The sequence below is a fragment of the Melanerpes formicivorus genome, unplaced genomic scaffold (assembly GCF_026170545.1).
Source record: "Melanerpes formicivorus ecotype bairdi unplaced genomic scaffold, bMelFor1.0.p_v2 SCAF_1, whole genome shotgun sequence".
Classification (NCBI taxonomy): Eukaryota; Metazoa; Chordata; class Aves; order Piciformes; family Picidae; genus Melanerpes; species Melanerpes formicivorus.
This window is the reverse complement of record NW_027142353.1, coordinates 54,661,037-54,681,451: the sequence shown is the minus strand read 5'-3', so window position 1 is coordinate 54,681,451 and position 20,415 is coordinate 54,661,037. Positions and strand designations below refer to the sequence as shown.

At 39.9% G+C, this 20,415-nt stretch overlaps 1 protein-coding gene across 2 annotated transcripts in view; it reads right to left on the bottom strand.

Annotated features, from left to right (window-relative positions):
• The window catches only part of SPATA13 (spermatogenesis associated 13), a 190,174-nt gene that overhangs the window by 160,671 nt on the left and 9,088 nt on the right, over window positions 1-20,415 (bottom strand). The window contains exon 2 of one of the 2 annotated variants that reach the window (XM_068143820.1): window positions 16,562-16,597. In XM_068143820.1, coding sequence (XP_067999921.1) covers window positions 16,562-16,588 — 27 coding nt within the window. In that variant the 5' untranslated portion in view covers window positions 16,589-16,597. Of the gene's footprint in view, window positions 1-2,633; window positions 2,803-16,561; window positions 16,598-20,415 lie in introns of those variants that run through there. The other variant, XM_068143812.1, reaches the window with a different exon arrangement.

Genomic DNA, 20,415 nt, shown 5'->3' with positions numbered 1-20,415 from the left:
CGCCTCTTCCAGGTGTTATAGAAAAGATGCTTATGGCTTGGCTTATATTATATATATATTATAATATATGTACTATAATAAATCTGCTTCTTGCTTTGGTTTTCAAGCTTTGATGCCTATGTGAAAAGGCACATTCAATGCTGAGCCCTCTGCATGTTAACAGCCTTTTTGTCTGTCACTTGCCTCTCATTGTCCTATATTCATACCCTCCCCCACTTCTAATTAAGCTAGTTTCTACAAAACAATGTTTGGATAAAAGCAGTGGGCTTTATCTCCTACAGACTGAAATGTCTGGGGCAGGAGTCCCATCTTTCTTACAATAAAATATCATACAACTATTTTATATACAATTAGAATAGGCTTTAGTCAGAATATTTTTCACCAATACTTCTACTGAGAAATCTATTTCTAACAGACATGAAAACTGCACAGCATAGGGCAGAAAGACAACAATATGGGACAGAAGTTGTACTGTTCCTCCTGGTTTCAAGATGTCTGCTACACAGATGCCATATCCTCCTGGCCCCATCACACCATGATTGTCTTGTAGTATGTGGAGAAAAGCAGAAAATCCTGCAGTCTGGGACACTTAATGATTGGAAGAAAAAGACTTTGCTGTCTGAAAGCAGATGTCTCTGTTCTCCCTTCTCCAGCAGTGATGTGACCTCTTTCAGCTTTAAAGGCTTTAAATTAACTTGCAATACCAGTGGTGTTATGGCTGATATAAGGACATAAGCAAGATAAGGTTGTAGGGAAACAGTATCCTTCCCTAGTCTCCTACTCTCAAAATGGAAGGCTTGTGTGCTTGAGAGCCTGTCAGACTTTTCCAACTGTAAGAGTCGGTCAATGGAAAAATATTATTTCCCTCCATAAAGCTTTGCCTAAATTAAATTAACATTAGTTATGTAAGCTTTATTGCAGCACCACACCTCCTGCTGGCTTGGCATCCCACTTTGTTTTTCCATATAATTGTGCCCACTTTCTGACATTTTTTACTTAGCTCTTCAAGAAATTTCAGGAAGTTCTATTGTACCACATTGCTTTTTAACTCTTTACTTTTAACTGTTTTCCCCATGTTTCACCGTACCAAATCATTTATGTAAATAACAGGAGAGAGAGAAGTGGAAAACTGTGCCAGGGTGCACTTTTCATTACTTGCCAGTTTGCTCCAAAAGGATTTACTACAATGAACTTACATCTAACAGCCCTTAGCAATGTAAAAAAGGAGCACTGAAATGCAGCACCCAGCTGGGTTATATTCACATCCATGTTTGCTGTACCAAGAGCTTATGAGTCAGGATCAGGTGGGAACACTGCAGCATGGTAAGATCCAGTACTACCTTTTCCATTTCAATCCCCTCTTCTAAGTGCTTTGCAGCCTAAAGGCAGAGAGTTCTAAGTCCTCACAGCTCTGATACAAAGGCCAAAAAAAAAAAAATCTAAGCACACCATCAACAAGCACAGGTAAGGCCATTCTGTGTTGTGTTGAAATTATCTTTTCAGGTTTGGGAAAGAAAGCTTTCCTAATAAACAGGGAAACCAGAGCAAAATCACTAAAAATTCTCCAGAAAGAGAGGGTATCCAATAAAATAATTTTTGTGTGGATTTTACTCCAAACATTCTTTGCCCCAGTACAGTTTTTCATTTACTGTCTGGTACTACAAATAGAATAAATCTGGGCTGCAGCCACACTGTACCAGGCCCTTTAAAGATTTTCCAATAACAGCTTCTGAGCAGTGTCTACCCCAAAAGTCAAGAGAAAAGACAGGTCCAAGAATGAGAAAACAATACAGAAAAGATATGACAACTTCTTATGCAGCATAATGAACCATGAAGAGTTAAGAGCAATTACCCTGCTCTGCCACAATATCTCGTTATTCATAATTGTCTCACATCTGAAGGTCATAATAACAGATAGAAGTGAGGTTCCTACAGTAACTGCTGTACAAGATACCAGTTCTAAAATGGAGGTTTTTAAGCAACATTTGAGAAGCTCTCTTCTCAAACTGCACTACACTGAAAGCACACACTCACTGGAAGGAAAACTCAATGAACCTGGTCCCATCTAATCTTCTATACACTTGTCTCAAGGAAATGAAGATCTGAACTGAATTGCTGCATGGGAGAAGGAGTTGGTGTGCAAAGCATCTCTGACTTCTGCCGTGTCAGGCAAATTACACAACTAAGATTCTTTTGCTTCAAGTCTCTTACCACGGGAATGCAAGTTTTTCTAATTTATTTTACCTTGGTACAGTTCACAAATCTTTGCAATCCCCAAATTTTCCCCAAACAATGACCCTTCCTTACTGAAATAAGGAACTTGTGCCTCTCTGGATTTGCTCTCAATACAGTAGCATTTCCAGACCAGAATGATGAAAGTGAACATGAATTCGACTATTTTAAAAGTCAGATGACAAAAGCTTTAAAAGGCAGTGAGTAAACAGCTCTCCAGAACCAGATCCATTTAGTCTAGCTCCACCAGTCATCCATATGATACTTTGAAGTGCAGTTCCCTTAAAACATTATTACTCCCCCTTACAATTTTGTAAACATAGCCTGTGTTTAAGAAAACAGTTTAGATATTCATTTTCCTGTGCCATCAACCTTCATATATGGTGCATAACTGAGCTTACCTTCCATGTGACGGAGGGGCAGGCTGCCAAGGTGAAGGTAACTTTCTCTGTCACTACATTGAAGGTGACACGAAACATGGTTTGTATTCCGGTGGCCTCAGAACCCAGGGTAGAAATCTTCAGGGACGGTCACACTGCTCACTTGTGTACATGCTGCCAGGCTCCTGTCACACTGCGCTATACATTCAGTAAACCCAGAACATTATGATCTAAGCTGAAGCCTGAAACAGCTGTAAGGGTCCAGCTTTTCCCAGCAGCCTGGCTCCTGTGTGTCAGAACTAATCAGATTAGCTGGTTTTACTTGTCTGAGTTGGGACTAACAGGTTAGCAGAACAGTTTGGGTGGGGGAAGGGAGGAGTAAATAAATCAAATTAGGGCATTTACTAAGCAGCTGAGATTTCCTTCCTGCTTGCCTTTGTCTCTCTACAGGACTCTCACAGAGCCAGGACAATGCACCACAAAAATGAAGCTTTGTTTTAGAGCAGCTCTTTGTAGAGGAGAATGTCTCTAATTTTGCCTTGATTTGATTCGTTTTTGGTTGCCAGTGATCACCAAGAGGAGAGCTGTCCTATAGTGGCCTTGATGTTGCACAGATAAACAAGTCTCAGAGAGAAAAGGCATGTATTGTGCTTTTTTCATCCCACACTATCCAACAGGGCAACACATTGGCTGTGCCAAGAGATCAGTCACACAATCTGCTCTGCATAGTACTAGATAACAAGTTACACAGATGGCCTAATCTGGAGACTAGGGCAAAAGGGTCAGAGGGACAGAACCAGAGAAGACAGGACAAGAAAGGCACTGCTTCATGACCCTCAGCTTGCTTCAGAGTACTTTTTCCATCTCTATTACTGGCTGAGGAAGATTTACCCTCCTGGGAAGGAAAATTCAAAATAAGAAAGAGAAAATGGAAAATTAAGTAGCACAATAGCCAACATTAACAGTGGCTGTCTGGATGCATGGAGATGCTGTACATGAGAGACACTTCCCTCATGAACACAGTGGACACAGTCAACTCTGATACCATCATGTAATAGTATCAGCACACACGATACAGACTGAGTTTGAGACAAGGTAGCTTGTCTCTCACCTATATGTATTTTTCAAAAACCAGGTTTCTAGCTAAGTTTGTATTGACATTTCAGAAAGCTGATGTGACTTGAGATTAATACCTCCCTTTAAAACTTCTAGGGAGTGTTAAAGCCAAGTTCAAAGATGCGTTGGCCTTCTTTTACTTCCTTGTGGGTCTGTGACTCTAGACAGATCCTTGCTACCAAATGAGAACACCATCAACATTTCCTGAATACAATTTATGCTACTAGTCAGTAACTAGAGTAACACATTTGCAGTGTTGGAAAGAGGCCAGACTGAAAACCCTTTTTTCTTGCCAGTGAATACCTACTCATACAAAAGTCATACTGGCACTGGACAGATGAGACATGGAACCAAGGGGCATACAATATTGGCAGTCTGATCCTGTAAGAGTTCACTTATCCTAATAATCTAATTCTTGTGTCACAGAAGCAGCCATGTATCCTGTAAAAGCTAAAGAATGCCCCAAACTTTCTGATGACAGCATATAGCTGGATTCCCATACAGTAGTACCTGCCCTGGTAGAACTAAACCCCACAGTGTTTAAAGAGCACAAGAGTCATGCTATAAAACCACTACTTGAAATCCTAACAAAGCAACCCCATAACTCAACTCCCAGTACCAGGATCCCTCTCAAGAAGGTCAACAAACCAACTAGCCAGTGTCCAATTACCTTCAACCTGAGTAAGATGAAAAAAAAGAGAGAACTTTGTAGGAATCCCATCGGAACACAGGCTTTGATGCACACCATTAAAGGACAGAATGATGTGTGATGTCACATCAGGACTGAATGGAGAGACAGAAATCATCTATTTGCCAAGATAACAAAAACAGAATAAGATTAATTTTACTGTAAATAATCTATTCATAATAACATATTTCTGAAAGGTGTTTTTTTCCTGTTCACAACCAGCTTCCTACAATATGCTTTCACTGAGTTGGCTATTCAGATTCTTTTAAGACTCTTTAAGCACCAGTCAATGAAGTGGAGGCAAAAAACATTATAAGAACTATCTTCATGCTTTAGTTTTAAAAAGTCTACATTCTTTCTTTTCTTTAAAGTGCAGGCATACTGGGAATCTGAAGTAGAAAGTTTCACTTGTGAGAAAAGGTATTTCCAAGATGGTTTCCCTGTAAACTCTCTTCCAAGTGTCAACAATTGTTGTTTGTATGAGGTGCAATTGTCACAGAAAGGCTCAAGTTGAGGCTGGTTCTCTGGTTCTCTCTTCCACACTGATAGAGAGCCTTGGGGATGAAAATCCATGTCATAAAGAAAAGTGAGCTTTAGGTTGACACAGTCTTAGTGCCCACTGTGCTGCTCAGAGTTTGCAACAGTCATTGTTTATGTCTTTAATAAAAGCAACAATCCATAACTCCAGAAAACTACCATAATCAAGATTCAAAGACATTGCAGACGCATAGCTGCTTGCAATGAGTTCCTGCTTCCCAAGAAACAGAGATCAGGGCTTGCTAAATTGTTTGGGGGGAGAAGAAATATCTGTGAGATACTGCTACAAAGGAAAAACTAAAGGCAAAAATATTTAGTCTTCTATGTTACACAGTCTCACTGCATAAATAAATAGGAATTTAGCTGTAATAAGATGGAAAATGCATTTTATCCTGGAACTGCTAAATTTAGAAAGTAGTTTTGGCATATAACTCATTGCCTATAGTACCTATTCTTCATAATAATTTTCTGACTATATTATCTTAGATCTCAATCATGCAAATTAAATCTGAGACAAAGACCACCTTTGATTTCCATCTTTTCACAGCAAAGCATCTAGCACAAGGTCACAATCTCTGAAAAGGTCACGGTAAGAAAAACAACTATATATCTTCTTCTCCCCTCCATGCTATCACTCAGTTTCATTGTGCTCCTTTCTCTACTCCTGTGTAATGATTTATACCTATTTTTCATGTCCTCTAAGCATTTGCACTGTAATTTCCTCAGGGCAATATTTGATTTATCCTACGTACAGCCCCAAAATTATGCCTGAGTACTAGCAGGGTCTCTTGAGTGCAAATCCATTAAAATGAAACTCAGCATTAAGAAAAGGCAGTTCTGATTTCATTCAGTCTGATCTACTGCCTAAAAGCATTTAGAAAAGTTATTCCTCAGACACCTCTTCTCCTCTTATTAATCCAAAGACATGTGTAATACATACATTTAAAACAATTATTCTCTTAGTATGCTGGAGACATTGATTTAGCAAATTGTATAGGACATCACAACTGGGAGCTCAATGACAAATGCTGTTTGATGGCATAGAAATAACTACCATTACTTCCCTTTGTTTGCCTACAGCCCACATGTCCCTATGCATCTTGGTTTTCCATGACACCCCATACTTTTCTTCCTTCCCAAAGAAATTAGCAGATCAAGCAGCACATCCCAACACAGTACCAGCTGAAGGCATAGTTCTTGAGATCCATCCAGAGAGCCAGACCTCTGATCAGTTACAGCATACAACAAAGGTTAACTGAGACACTGGTATTTTGTGTTAGTACCTGCTTCTCCCATAGACAGCTGTAAGTTTTATTCTGTGAAATATGTGCAGGATTGCTTCTTGATAGTGTCTTACAGACAAGCAGTGTGACCTTCCTCCAGAGACAAGGCTATAATAGCAAAGTAGGCTATGAATAGCAGTGGACAGACTTAATTAAGGTTTTGGTCCCAACAGTGATTTAAAGACACAGAACATGCCACCCACAAACCACCATCACAGATTTTTAAGCTGCTGTCACATAAAAGCAAGTGTAAATGGAAAACAGGCAGAAGCAATATAATGTGCTTTCTGTTGGTGTGACTTTTTTGATCAAATATAAAGGACAAATCTCATAGAGGAAAAGCTACTTATAAACCCAAATACCTCATTTTCTATGAATCAAACCATGACACAGCTGTGTTAGGCTAATAGTAAATAACTGCACATTTTCACATCTCAGAAAACACATAGCAAGTGACTGGTGCATTCTGATTGCCAGTCAGCTTGGGTGAGTAGAATGTTAAGTTTCATTTATCCTTATGGACATTGCCCTTAGCTCTCTGATGTGTTTTGCAGGTCTATTAGCCTAACCTCTCCCACCTGACCTAATGGAGAATGGCAGCTTCCTCACTCCCTGTGCTTTGAAAATAAATGGTTAAACCTGCCTCAGTGAATTTGGATTTGGTTAGTATTTGTTTGCACATGTTTAAGGGGTGATGCCCAAAATCTCTCCTTGAAGCATCTGAAGCCTTGTGTAGTCAGCTTTCATTACTGCAATACACAGTGGATCAGATAAATATGCAAGATTCTAAATGAGAATTTGCTCTGTGGCTCAAAGCTGGACTTTCCAAGGAAGACAGGGTGCCTGCTCCATTATTTTATTGCTTGCCCTGCTGCATCGGGAATTCCTGCTTTGAAGGAAAAGCGTTTTGAATTCAATAGCTCCTTCTGGTGGTCTGAAAGAAAATGCTTGGTTACAGTCACCTCCAAGTAATCCAGGATTAATGCACAAAACAGTCAGTAATCTTAAGTATAAATAACATCTAGAAGTTATGCCATGAGTAAAACAAACATTAAACTCATGATTGAAGAAATACACCATGGCAACTATATTCCACATTATTTTCATAAAGGAGAAAAGGTTTCTAGGAAATCCTCCTTTCTTCCCACTCCACCACAGTATTATGATGAATTCTATTCCATATGGTAACTAAGGACACATGAAGAAAGGTGATGGGATGAAAAGTGGCAGAAGTCACAAATTCAGGGCTACTGACCCACCAAATTTAGGAGAGGGCCTGAATCTGAAGGAATGATCACCTTATAGGACAGGGATTTGATCCAAACCTTCCTGAAGACAGAGACACCTCTACTACCAATGGGAGTGTGCTTTTGGTCTGGCTCAGGGACACCATCTTCTAGAAAGAATACATTACAAAATGTCTGATCAACAGACTTTGAGATGCTTAAAAGCTTTTATTTTTTGTTTTTATCTTCAGATTGTCCAGTGGTAAGACAGATACTATCCTCTTCTAGGGACTCCTCTGAAAGGGTGACCTTCACACAGCATTTACAGGGAATGCATTTCTTCCTAGCCATTCTCAGTGACCTCCCCAGCTACCTAAATAAAACATTGCCTCAGGAGTTATAAGCAGCAGTCCCTACCCTTATTTCTAAATGGTGTATTGTCTTTAACAAAATTCACTCTTAGGGCTTTGCAAATGTATTTCCTATCTGATGGTCCTTTTGAGACTTATCTGGTAAGACATGTATTGCTGCTGTCAGAGGTCTCCAGAGATCTTTCACATCCTACTTCCAGCAGGAAGGTGATAACTCCACTCAGCTGGATCCCTATTGTCTTAGATTCTGCTTAAACAAAGCAGCAAATAGAGCTTCAAGTCACATCAACAAGAGAAATGTTATTTAAAAATACAACAAGTGTTCAATTTTTCTAATCTGCTTGTCTTTCTAGTCAATAGCCCTCATTGATGTCACTGTGAATTTTGGAATGGAATAGACCAGGTTGGAAAAGACCTTTGAGATTGAGTCCAACCTATCATCCAACACTATCTAATCAACTAAACCATGGCACCAAGCACCCCATCCAGTCTCTTCCTAAACACCTCCAGTGATGGTGATTCCACCACCTCCCTGGGCAGCCCATTCCAATGACCAATCACTCTTTCTATGAAGAGAGGATATGGTTTGGGTGATACCAACACTTAGGTACCAAAGGAAACCTAATCTCACATGTTAAATAGTGATTAATTTTTAACTTGATGCTAATATTTTGTCAGAAGCCCGCTCAGAATATTGGGTAAAAAAGTGTTTAGGGTTTACTGTGTGACCAACAGGAACAGGGAAGTAATTGTGCCACTGTATTCAGCAGTGGTGAGGTTGCACCTTGAATACTGGGTTCTGTTTTGGGCCCCTCACTACAAGGAGGTTGAGGTGCTGGAGCATTTCCTGAGAAGGGCAATGAAGTGGATGAACGATCTGGAAAACAAGTTCTGTGAGGAGTGGCTGAGGGAACTGGGATTATTTAGTCTGGAGAAGAGGAAGCTGGGGGGTGGTCTCATTGCTCTCTGGGTGTTGATCTCCCTTGTATCAAGTGATAGAACAAAAGGACATAGCCTCAAATTGTGGAGGTTCACACTGGATATTAAGAAAAATCTATTTATGAAATGGGTGGTCAAGCATTGTAATAGACTGCCCAGGGAGGTGGTGGAGTCACCATCCCTGAAGGTGCTAAACAACAACTGTAGACATGGCATTTTGGGGCATGGTTTAATGGCCATGGTGGTGGTGTTAGGTCAGCAATTGGACTTGATGACCTTAGATGCAGTCTCCAGCCAAAACAAATTCTGTGATTCTATTCTGTAACTGCTGGATGTCAAATCACTATTAGCTAACAGAAGGTCTCCCTAGCCAGTCTCTAGACTCCTAGAGTAGCCACTGCTGGGGACTTAGGAAAAAGCAAAGATGGGGACAAGTTTACCTCAGCTTTTTTCATAGGTCACTCCAGCTTTCAGCAATATTTGCTTAGGGTCTTCCAAAAGCAAAGTTATTGAAGTGTCTTTGTATTTAGTAAATTATTGAAACTTCTTCCTGTGACATCATCTACATACTCTGTAAACCCATTTACATTTGTGCTGCGTGATGATTAGCTCTAGAAGTGATTTATGAGATTGTAAAAAGGAATTCTGTCTTGCTTAGTTTTCTGGCTTGATACCTGGTAAGTTCATTGGACACTAAATCATGGGTTTCTATGCCACCTCCACATGACACCCATAACTCCATAGATAGCTGTTACACCATTACTCTGTTTTCTCATTTCTAGCCTGAAAAGAAAATTGAGCTGCAGTAGTTTTCCTCATAGAGACATTTTTCTAACTCACTATGCTCCTAATGAACAAGAGGTCCAGCTCTAAACTACTATTGAGTAGGCCATTTCTTTGGTGAGGTGAGAGTCCATTTGTTTCTCCTAATTATCACAAACTATTCCAAGAGCAGTGACCAAAGCTGAGATCAACGAGTTCATTGTGCTCAGTGGGATGCCCTACTCCTTTTGATTTGTCTTTGAGAGATGTGTAATTGGTATGACTGATACAATCATCCTCTGAGCCAGCAGGTAATAAAATCAGAATACAGTTACCTCTCCATCATGAAAATCTACCATTTATACATTATTTGTACTTTGATTCAACTGCTTTATTCCTTAAAGAGCCTCTGGGCAGGAATATATCACAGGACTGCTGAGCTCACCTAATAATTATTTTTCATACACTCATTGACTCCAGTGCCCTGCTATATTTGTGAAGTTTGATTTTCCACTATAAAACCATCACAGCTCTTTTCCCCTATACCATATCTATTTGCCCATCTACTAATGGCACACCAGTGAGAAGCTGCAAAAAGTAAAATTTTGCTTAAGGAGAACATGTAACACCAGTCATCTAGGTAAAAACCAAGTTGTATGTATGATGATTCAAATGGGAGGGAACAAGGCATTTAACAACTGGAAGGCTGTTATAGTGAGATCAGTAACAGCAGGCATCACAGACTAGAGTTTCAGAACACAGAATTAGCCAAGTTGGAAAAGACCTTTGAGATCATCAAGTCCAACCTAATTTCATTCTTCCCCTCATTGCTGACCTGGTAGATGAGCTAAAATAAGCCACTTTGCAACTCTCTGCTGCTCTTCCGCTCCTTTGTAAAACTTCTTTAAGGGTAAGGCTTGTTTCTTGTGCAATACTTTACTGCTGAGATGCTGGGAGGGTTAACTCAAGGCCATGAATTTCAGCAGCAAGTCTCCTGATTGTGCACATCCAAAAGAAGACCCATGAGCTATGCCATTGTGTCACTGAAGGCAGAGAAACCCACTGAGGAAAATGGGACTGTAGACTTGTGCTTTTTGACAGAACAGATTGCCTGCAGCTCTAAAGGAAGCCTGTAGCAGCATAGGAGGTAAACCCAGACACTTTCTGCAGTTCAGTTCCTTACCTGCAAGGCTTTATTACTTCCCTCCACAGAATGTGCAAGAGGAAACCTGTGTGTCAAAACATCTTTAGTCTGAAACCAGACATCTGGCACAGTGTCACGGTTTAACCCCAGGCAGCAAGTAAGCACCAACAGGAGGATCAAAATAAAAAAGAGGTAAAACTCACAGGTTGAGATGAGAACAGTTAATTATTAAAATAAAATATTATAAATGACAATAACAAAACTATGGTAAGAATAATAATAGCCATGAAAAGGAATAAAACAAAAAGACAGAAAAACAAACCCCAAAAGACATTTGACACACACTGCAGTTGCTCACTACCCACTGACCAACCCCCAAGAAGCAATCCATTCCTCCCAAATTAACTCCCTCCACTTTATATACTGAGCAAGACATTCTGTAGTATGGTATCCTTTGGCTAGTTGAGGTCAGCTGTCCTGGCCATGCTCCCCTCCAACTTTTTGTGCACCTCCTCATTGGTGGGGCATGGAAAACGGAAGAGTCCTCGACATGGGATAAGCAATGCTTAACAACTAAAACATCAGTGAGTTATCAACACTACTCTCACAAATACAGCCACTTCACCAGATACTAGGAATAAAATTAACTCTATCCCAGCCAAAAACAGATAGAAGGTTAGCAATGTTGATAGCAGCTAAACTGAGTTTAAGTAAATGACAGTATATGTGTTAGGAGGATGACTGTGACTCTGGGGAGAATTAATATGTCAAAATACATTTGTTTCATATCAGCTGAACTGTAATCACCAGGGATTTTAACTTTTATTTCAGCAAATAATTTCTATTCATTCTTGGGAAAGATTTTTATCTTGCTTGCTCTTTTCCACTGTTACTGGTAGGAAAAGGCCTCTGAAAACATAGATTACTTTATTAAACAAATCAACCAAATAATTTTTAGATAGTTTGTTAAACTCTGGTAGCATTTTAAATGCATTATGAGGGCCAAAATTTCTTATGATTTGGACTGGCTGACTCGACAGCCTAGCAAGGAGGTTTAAACACATGACAAAAACCTCTTTCTAATGTTTGCTTCAGCTGATGAATTACAATCTAAGAAACTCTACAGGGTGATTAAAATTAGTCACAGGTATCCAAACCCTATAGCAAAATAATGTACCAGAAAATGAATTATTCATCTTTATTAAAATTATAGATGGAGGGAACCTCAATCATGAAACCTTAAGAAAAAATATGGATTTTTGGCTAATCAACAATCTACATTTCCAGAAATCATTCATTAAAAGTTCTAAACCACTTGAAGGACTTCTTTTTCTACTTGACTTAGGATTGTGAGCTGTGCTTTTCCTGGTTTGTTGAAGAGAGATTTAAGCACATTCTCTCAATCAAAGAGTCAATTCCTTGTTCTAAAAATAAATGTTGTGTTCCTCCTGCATGCACAAACTAAGCTAAATTAAACCATTCCAAATGCATCACTTCTTAGCCACTAAACTGAAAAACAAAACCATAGTCTAGCGCACTACCTCTTCAATTTACTGGCCATTAGCATGGTGTTTGAGCCACTCACGTGACCCACTGTCTGGTTTAGATGAGGAAGAGCAAGATCTTCATACTGAAGATGAGATTAAGAAATTATGTGAGTGATGCTGTCACAGGAAAGTATTAAAAAATATATATATGAAAAGTAGTTACAATTTCTTTGGTTGGAATCTGCACTTGCATCCACAACTGGCCATTGCAGTGTGTCATCTTGGAGCACTCCTGCATCCACAGCTAACCACAGCTAATGCAAGTTTTCTCAAAACAGCACCACAAGTTACACTTGCTACTGCTCCAGCCAGCCAGAAAAATTCTCTTTCAACCCAACAAGTGATGACACTCTCTGTGTATCTCATGTCTTCATCAGAATTCATCGAGATCACAGGATTAATGCATGCATCCATTTTGGAAATCCAGTGGGCACATTCAGTTTATCTCCTTGACCAAGTTTCTGTCATGAGCAGACAGAATCTGTGCTTCACTCTCACTCCTCCACTTCCCAAACACTGATTAGATGTCTGTCCTCATCTTTAAGATTCTTTTTTGTCTTGGTCCCAGCTCAAGTATGAAGACTGGGGTTTACAACTGTTACAGTAATGCAAAGTAGGCACAGGAAGCTTGTATTTAGAATTATAAAAGCTGTGCAACTGAATGGCTCGAGATTGTTAAGAGATAAGCAGATGATTAATGGATTAATGATCAAGGTGTCTGCAGACCATCAAAGAACTATCAGAAGTTTACACAAGAAACCTTTAGTGTGGCTTATCTCATCGACTAAAGTGTCAGTACAATGAGGATAACAGACCAGGAAACATCTGAATGTGAACTCAGAGGGTGCTGACATTGATTACAGTTTGGGTGCACGGTTAGCACATGGATAAAATAAAATGTTAGCTAAAATGGACAACAAACAGATGTGATCAGATAAATGAAGAACTGCTTAAATATTTACACAGCAGTAACTCCACACAAAGAGAGAAGAAATCTGTCTCACGGTTGTCTAGACATCCCCATGAGCAAGTCGATCAACAAAGGAGAATTATATTCGTTACTTGCAGGATGAATAAAAGAACCTGAATCATTGCATCAATCCCTGAACTACTACAGATTTTCAGACAGGGATGGAAGCTATAAACAATGTCTTTAGTCCTCTAATACAAAGGAATTTTGTACAAAACCAGACTTGTAGCGAACACAGCTCTCGGGTCTTGATCCAAGAATGGAAGGATAAACATCCACAGAAAGTGTAAGAGCATCACAGACCCCAAAGAGACAATTAATTTCTTTAGTCTTGCCCTGTTTCACACAAAACAGTAATATTTTATTACAAAAATCTATAATAAACCCTCCACTGATACAGTACTGGTGAGACATCCTATAACTGTTAGTGCCATTGCTTAACCCACTACTAATGCAAAGAATTCAGAAGATAAACCAATGCACATTACACACAATCCTCCTTGATAACACAGTCCCCCAAACTACAAAAACTGGGAATGAAAAGCCCAGTCATTGTAGTTTCAACTTTACTTCCCTCACCAGATAATCAATGTCAGGAATTGTGGTAATTATCTGGAAGAGCTGCTGCTGCTTTTGGTCAAGGGTGTGCACTGAGTGTCCTCTCTATGCCAGAGAGGAAGCGTGTAGGTATAATAGCATTTATTGCTGTGTGTAAGATCCTGGGTACCATGGAAGAGCTCACTGCCCAACTGTTTGCATCAATGGAGCAATATACAAGCCATGCTATATTTTACTTCTAATTTCCTACTCATTCCTCATCCCCATGCAAAACAGTTTTTTTCACCTGCTTCACCTTTCCTGTGCCTTTATTTTTCTTTTTCTTCCCCTAATATAAACTGTGCCATCTCTCCAGGCTTAATTTATACCCCTGGCTAATTTGCCTTAAATCTCATCCTTCTCCTTGTTCTGCTGCCTGTTTCTTCCAGCTTCTTGTTTCACTTTCCTGCACACATTCTTCATGCTGATGCTGAAAATATCTTCTCTTCCACTGTTCTTATGAGACAGAAGAGCTCCTGTCTGCCAGTTCAATTCACCTTCTATCCTCATCAGAAGGCATTTACGGTCTTGTGCCTCTTGCCATCTCTGCAGTGGTTGCATAACTACTCTCACTAGATGCCAGCAGACAGGCTTTGACTTACAGGTGATGAGGTGATGTCCCAAATACAGCTCACCATGCATACATACATGTGCTTTTTCCATCCCCACTGTGCAGCTCAGCTGTCCGTCACAGTCTCACAAGGCAGAAGCACAAATGCACTAAAATTTATGATCCTGCTGTGTATGATTGCTCTCACCTATTCTGCATGGCTAATGTTTCTTCTAGACAACTCCAAAGGATTGCATAATTACACATACATCAGTAGTTCCCTCAGCTCTCACTCCAGAGAATATAATCTCACATGTACCACTGCTATGATGAAGGCAAATCACATGCTGGTACTCAGAGATCTCAGAAGTGACAACTCATATGGCTCACTATTTAACCAGATTAGTTTTGGAGTAGCTTACCCTTACATACCAAAAATTACTGAGCTGGTGAACTAAAGAATTCCAGAGGATCTAACTCTGTAAAGACATTCTTTGTACATTTGCTTCTGGCACAAGATAGTGAAACTATTTCGTACAGCTGCAGAATGTAAGAGACATCCCCTTCCTCCCTCCCTCAGTAGATATTTTGTATCATTGTTTCCCAGAGTTTATGTCATCATTCCAAACACAGAATGTCTGTTGTGCTACCAAACACTACCAACTGCTGTGCTCTTTGTCTTCTCTACAGGAGGCAGGCTTAAGAAATAAATTTAATAGGAAGGTTTATTATAGTCCTACAGAGCCAGAGAGCAGAACCTCCAAACCTGCTTCTCATCTTGAGCCTTTTTCGGCAAGACTTAAATTAGACTGATTTATCTTGTTTCTAGTTATGTAATTCCTAAAAGACTAAGGCAAGGATGCTGACAACATTTTGGCAGTCTGTGGTCTGCTCTGAATCAGGCTTGGAATTTCCCCTGCTGTTGCCCACTATTCTAGCTTTCCCAGAAATTTCCACTCCTCCATTTCTTTGCAAAGCCAAAGCAGCTGCACAGCTCCTCGCCAGGCCATCAGCTCGTACGAGTAGCTTGTTTGTCTTTACGTCAATAGACAGTTCTTGAAACCTCCTTGTCATGATAACAAAGCAATACCGTTAAGATCACAAGTCAGCCCTGAAAACGTGTAAGCAAGCCTGTGAGCTTGCCTTGTGAAGTTGCCTGATAGAATGCAGAGCTGCCTCTCAACAAGAGTCAGCTCTGGAGCATCAGGGCTCCTGCTGCTTCCACCTCCAGGACAGACAAACAACCCTTTGGTCAGTCCTGGCACTTTAAAAACCTGACAGCCTGGATTTCATTAGCCGTGTTGTAGCATAGGAATACAATAGTAGCGATGAGTTCTGGCCAGCCACTTCTGTGCTAGTTGTGATGAATAGAGCACTGTGTGCCTCAACTCATTTGCTTTTCTGTCTGATCATGTTTATAGTGAGCTCTAAAAATTACCATTTCAAATGTGGCTATCTGAACATACTTAAACTACCTAGAAGATGAACTTTAACTGAAGAGTAATTGCGTGCCCAGCAACCCACACACACCCCTCCATATAAAAGTACATGTAGTTATAAACCTAGAGCTTAGAGAAGCAAATACTGATTACAGATTTTTGAGGTGTTCTTAGTTTGGTTTATGAGGGTTTTTTAATGTGAATTTATTGATTAAGAAACACTATGATCTGAAAAGGCCTAAAACCACTTGGTTTGCCCTGTAGCTTTCTGGTGATTTAGATCACTGTGTAACATTATAATTCTGAAGTGTAAGAAAAATTATTTCATCTCCTAACTGATATACATTGAATTAATTTTTAAAGTTGTTGAATTATGCTAACAAGATCACAGTAATTAAAAAAGCTTCAGGGGCAAGAGGGTAGAGTTGGGAGTCAGCTTTGCCATCCCTGTGAGAGGAGAGATTCATCTTTCCTTTTGAGCTACTCTAAGCTAGCAATACAAATCCTCAGAGCTCACATCAATGCAAGCCTGACTGACAACCTACCATTCAGAGCAACCATCTCAGGTTTCTGCAATTAGCATGTGCTCTAAAATTTCTGATGCTGTAGGCTTGGCCCCTAATTTACATTTTGAAAAGGCTCTTAAGAAGGAAAATGCCGAGACTGAGCAAATTCACTGCTCTTGAGACACATTCTGTATATCTGCGAGTGCAGTAAAACTGTGTTTCTGTTAAATTCAATAGGAGAATTATCACATGGGAAAAAAATGACTATTCTTACCAAGTCAGGAGCACTGATGGCTTTCATGGAGAAACTCTGGAAAGAGACAAAAGAAACTAGTCAATGCAAATAGAGAGACAGCTTATTAAGTAATACAGAAAGTCTCAGACAGCACTTGCTAATCCCTGAAAATCTCTTCATAGCCTTAAAAGTAGCTTTTTATATGGAAAACTGCATGGTTGAGATGTCCAGATGCAACTTAATCACAGGAAAACAAAAAAAGAAGGGGGGGTGGGGAAGAGATATGTAAACATCCCATCCCATCTGCTGCCAGTGACTGACATTTCTCTTGGTCAATATTTGCTTTAGAAGATCCAAAAAATTAGATGATTTATGATGTACCCAGGAAGATTATTTTCATTTTGAGAACACTTTCCTGAAGAAAAGGAGATCTGAAAAGTAATGACATACAATCTGTAAACATCAGTGCTTAGCTAGGTCTTATAACAGAATGCTGAAATCAGGCCACAATGAGTAAAACAGTATTGGTGAGATCACTTTCTGACAGTTTCATTGTGGATTGGACAAACGTTACAAACTTGAAGTTCCACCAATTTCACCCTAGTTTTGCTGGACTTGCAATACAGTTTGTGTTAGACCAGGATCTTAACAAATAAAGATACTGAATTGTCTTTGTTTTGTGAGTTTAGCCAAGTAATTCATTGAACTGTTTTTGACTACCTCTTTACACTGGATGACTTAACAGGGGGTTTTTTTGGCTCACATGTGAAGTCAGAAAAGAAACGTTAAAAGACCTATTTAAATGGATTTTGGGGAGGAGGTGGGAGGGGGAAAGAAGACATCAACTGCTATTTAACCAACTCAGAGAGGTATCAAGAATTAATGTCTAGATGAATACCATTTAGTGCTGTCTAGCTGCTCATCACACTGATATCCACTTTGCTGTGTCTAATAAAAAATTAAAATGCTGACATCTGTTATTTGAATATATGAATGCATTAGCTTGACTGCATTTTCCCCACACAGAAAATCAACTCAGAATTTTACATTTACCATTTTCTACTTCTACCTCTTCTATGTGGGAAGCTTACATTTTAACTCTCTGATTAAAATGACTTTGAAAAATCCATGTAACCTCTTCCTTCAGTTACTACACAGTGCACTGCATTAGCATGTACATAACTAAAAAGTTAAGGGACATAAACCTTTATTAGAATAAACCTTTATTAGAATAAACCAAACCAGGTTGGAAGAGACCTTCAAGATCATCGTGTCCAACCCATCAACCAATCCAACCCACCCAAACAGCTAACCCATGGCACCAAGCACCCCGTCAAGTCTCCTTCTGAACACCTTCAATGACGGTGACTCCACCACCTCCCCGGGCAACCCATTCCAATGGGCAATCACTCTCTCTGTATAGAACTTCTTCCTAACATCCAACCTGAACCTCCCCTGGCGCAGCCTGAGACTGTGTCCTCTTGTTCTGGTACTGGGTGCCTGGGAGAAGAGACCATCATCAGCCTGTCTACAACCTCCCTTCAGGTAGTTGTAGAGAGTGATAAGGTCACCCCTGAGTCTCCTCTTCTCCAGGCTAAGCAGCCCCAGCTCCCTCAGCCTCTCCTCATAGGGCTTGTGTTCCAAACCCCTCACCAACATGATCTGTTCTTTCTGCTTATTGCTCTTGGCCATGTCTAAATGATTGTGTCCAGGTTTAAACTCCTCAATAAAAGAGAGATATTGAAAAATAGGACAGTTCACTTGCATCCATGGGATAAACAAGGTCAACGCACAGGCTAGAGGTCATGCTGTGACCACCCTGGGAGCAGGTTGTCCATCTACACACCTCGTAGCATGATTTTGGCCTAAGTCAGCTTCCACTTTCATATGCCACATCAGGGTGGAGACAAATAATGCCCAATTGCAATTGTAAATGCAGGCATTCCATTTTGGAAAGAGGCCTAGAGAGCTTAATTGCAGGAAGGCAAGCTGAATCACACTATTCACCCTGCAGTCAGCAAGTCCTGTCCTTGTTTCATCCACTAGTACAAATGTTGTCATTAGACCAATATGAAATGCACCTCTCAGCTTTACAGTCATGCATGTACAAAGTAAAATAATCCATAATGAACTATAGCAGGATTTTTACCTCCTCATTTTAAATCAGCACTAAACAAATTAACATTCACTTTTTTTCCTCCACAACACATGATTTAAGAAAATAGCTTAAGAATATGGAATATGCCCTGGAACTTTAATGGAGAAAGCATGAAATTCTTCTAAATGGAGTCTCTGCAGCTCAGGAAAAGGCTCAGTTAATACAGTGTAGAATCTTAGCTAGTAGCAACATAATTCTTTACCACTAAAGACTTGGCAAACCTCACACAAGGCTCAGAATTACAAATACAGGTGATCTCAAACAGAAATTACTATTTCATCGTAACTGATGAATTTTCTTTAGATTAAAACAATCATGTAGGTTACTGACCTAAATCTGCTCAACAGACAATGGCAGAGCTGTTCTTCACCCCCTACCTATAGCTCCCTGCATGTGATCCAGCAGCCCATCTTATCTGTACCAGTCACAGGCAGATATTGACATGAACAGATATCAATAAACAATGAAACTAACAAAGCCAAGGGAGGGCAGAAAGAGGAAAAGAGAAAGCAATGATTGGTGTTTGTAAAGCCACTCATGAGTTTGCAGAGTTAAAGCTAATTCACTACAGGTCAGACATGCTCTATCCATCATGCAACCTCTCAGCTGCTATATCAAGTCCACACACAAGAGTTGGAATTTCAGTAATTTCAGATGGTATACAATATATTTTTAAACCACCAGTTATGTGCTGTGTTTGTAAGAGGCTGAGGGAGCTAGGGTTGCTTAGCCTGGAGAAGAGGCAGCTTGGGGAGACCTTATTTCTGTCTACAACTACCTGAAGCGAGGTTGTAGCCAGGTATAGGTTGGTCTCTTCTCCCAGGCAACCAGCACCAGAACAAGAGGACACCATCTCAAGCTGTACCAGGGGAGGTTCAGGCTGGAGGTGAGGAAGAAGTTCTTCACAGAAAGAGTGATTGGTCATTGGAATGGGCTGTCCAGGGAGGTGGTAGAGTCACCATCACTGGAGGTGTTTAAGAAGAGACTGGATGAGGCACTTAGTATCATGGTTTAGTTGATTAGACAGTGTTGGATGATAGGTTGGACTTGATCTTTGAGGTCTTTTCCAACCTGGTTAATTGTATTCTAATACAATATTGTTGCAACTTGTGATGCCCCAAGGATATAAACAAACAAATGTTTCTAAAGGTGAATTTGATGGAGATGGAAAAAAATTCAAAAGCACTCAGGCACATAAGCCTTTTTCAGTTCTAAATAGCTAAATTACACCAAAAGCATGAATCATTACTCTGATTTTAATTTAATTTGAAGAAGGAGGGCAGTTGATACCAAGGGAGCATAACAGAATATTAGCAGAATAATTAGCACGGTGGGACAAGAAATTAGTAATTACTGCCTACAGAAGAGTGAGATCTTCATGGAAGATATATTATGGAGAAAACACTTCCCAGCAGTTTTTGTATTGAATCTGTGATTTTCAGTATCTGAAGTGTGATTCTTAGTTCCCAGGCTGATTTCCATAGGCATTTCTCATTATTCACTTAAGAAGCAACAAGTGAGAGATCAAACTCAGGCTTTCTGAAATATTTCCTTACTTTTCACTGAAGGTGTCAGGGGCTTTTTTACAATTACCTGTGTGAATTGAATCTGCTGCTTAACGCTTGTTTCGTTTCATTCTTACAGTCTTCATCAGGCACTCTGGATAAAGTATATCATCACACCCTGGGACATAAGAATAAACACATCCAAATCCAGGAAGACAGGGGATAGGAAG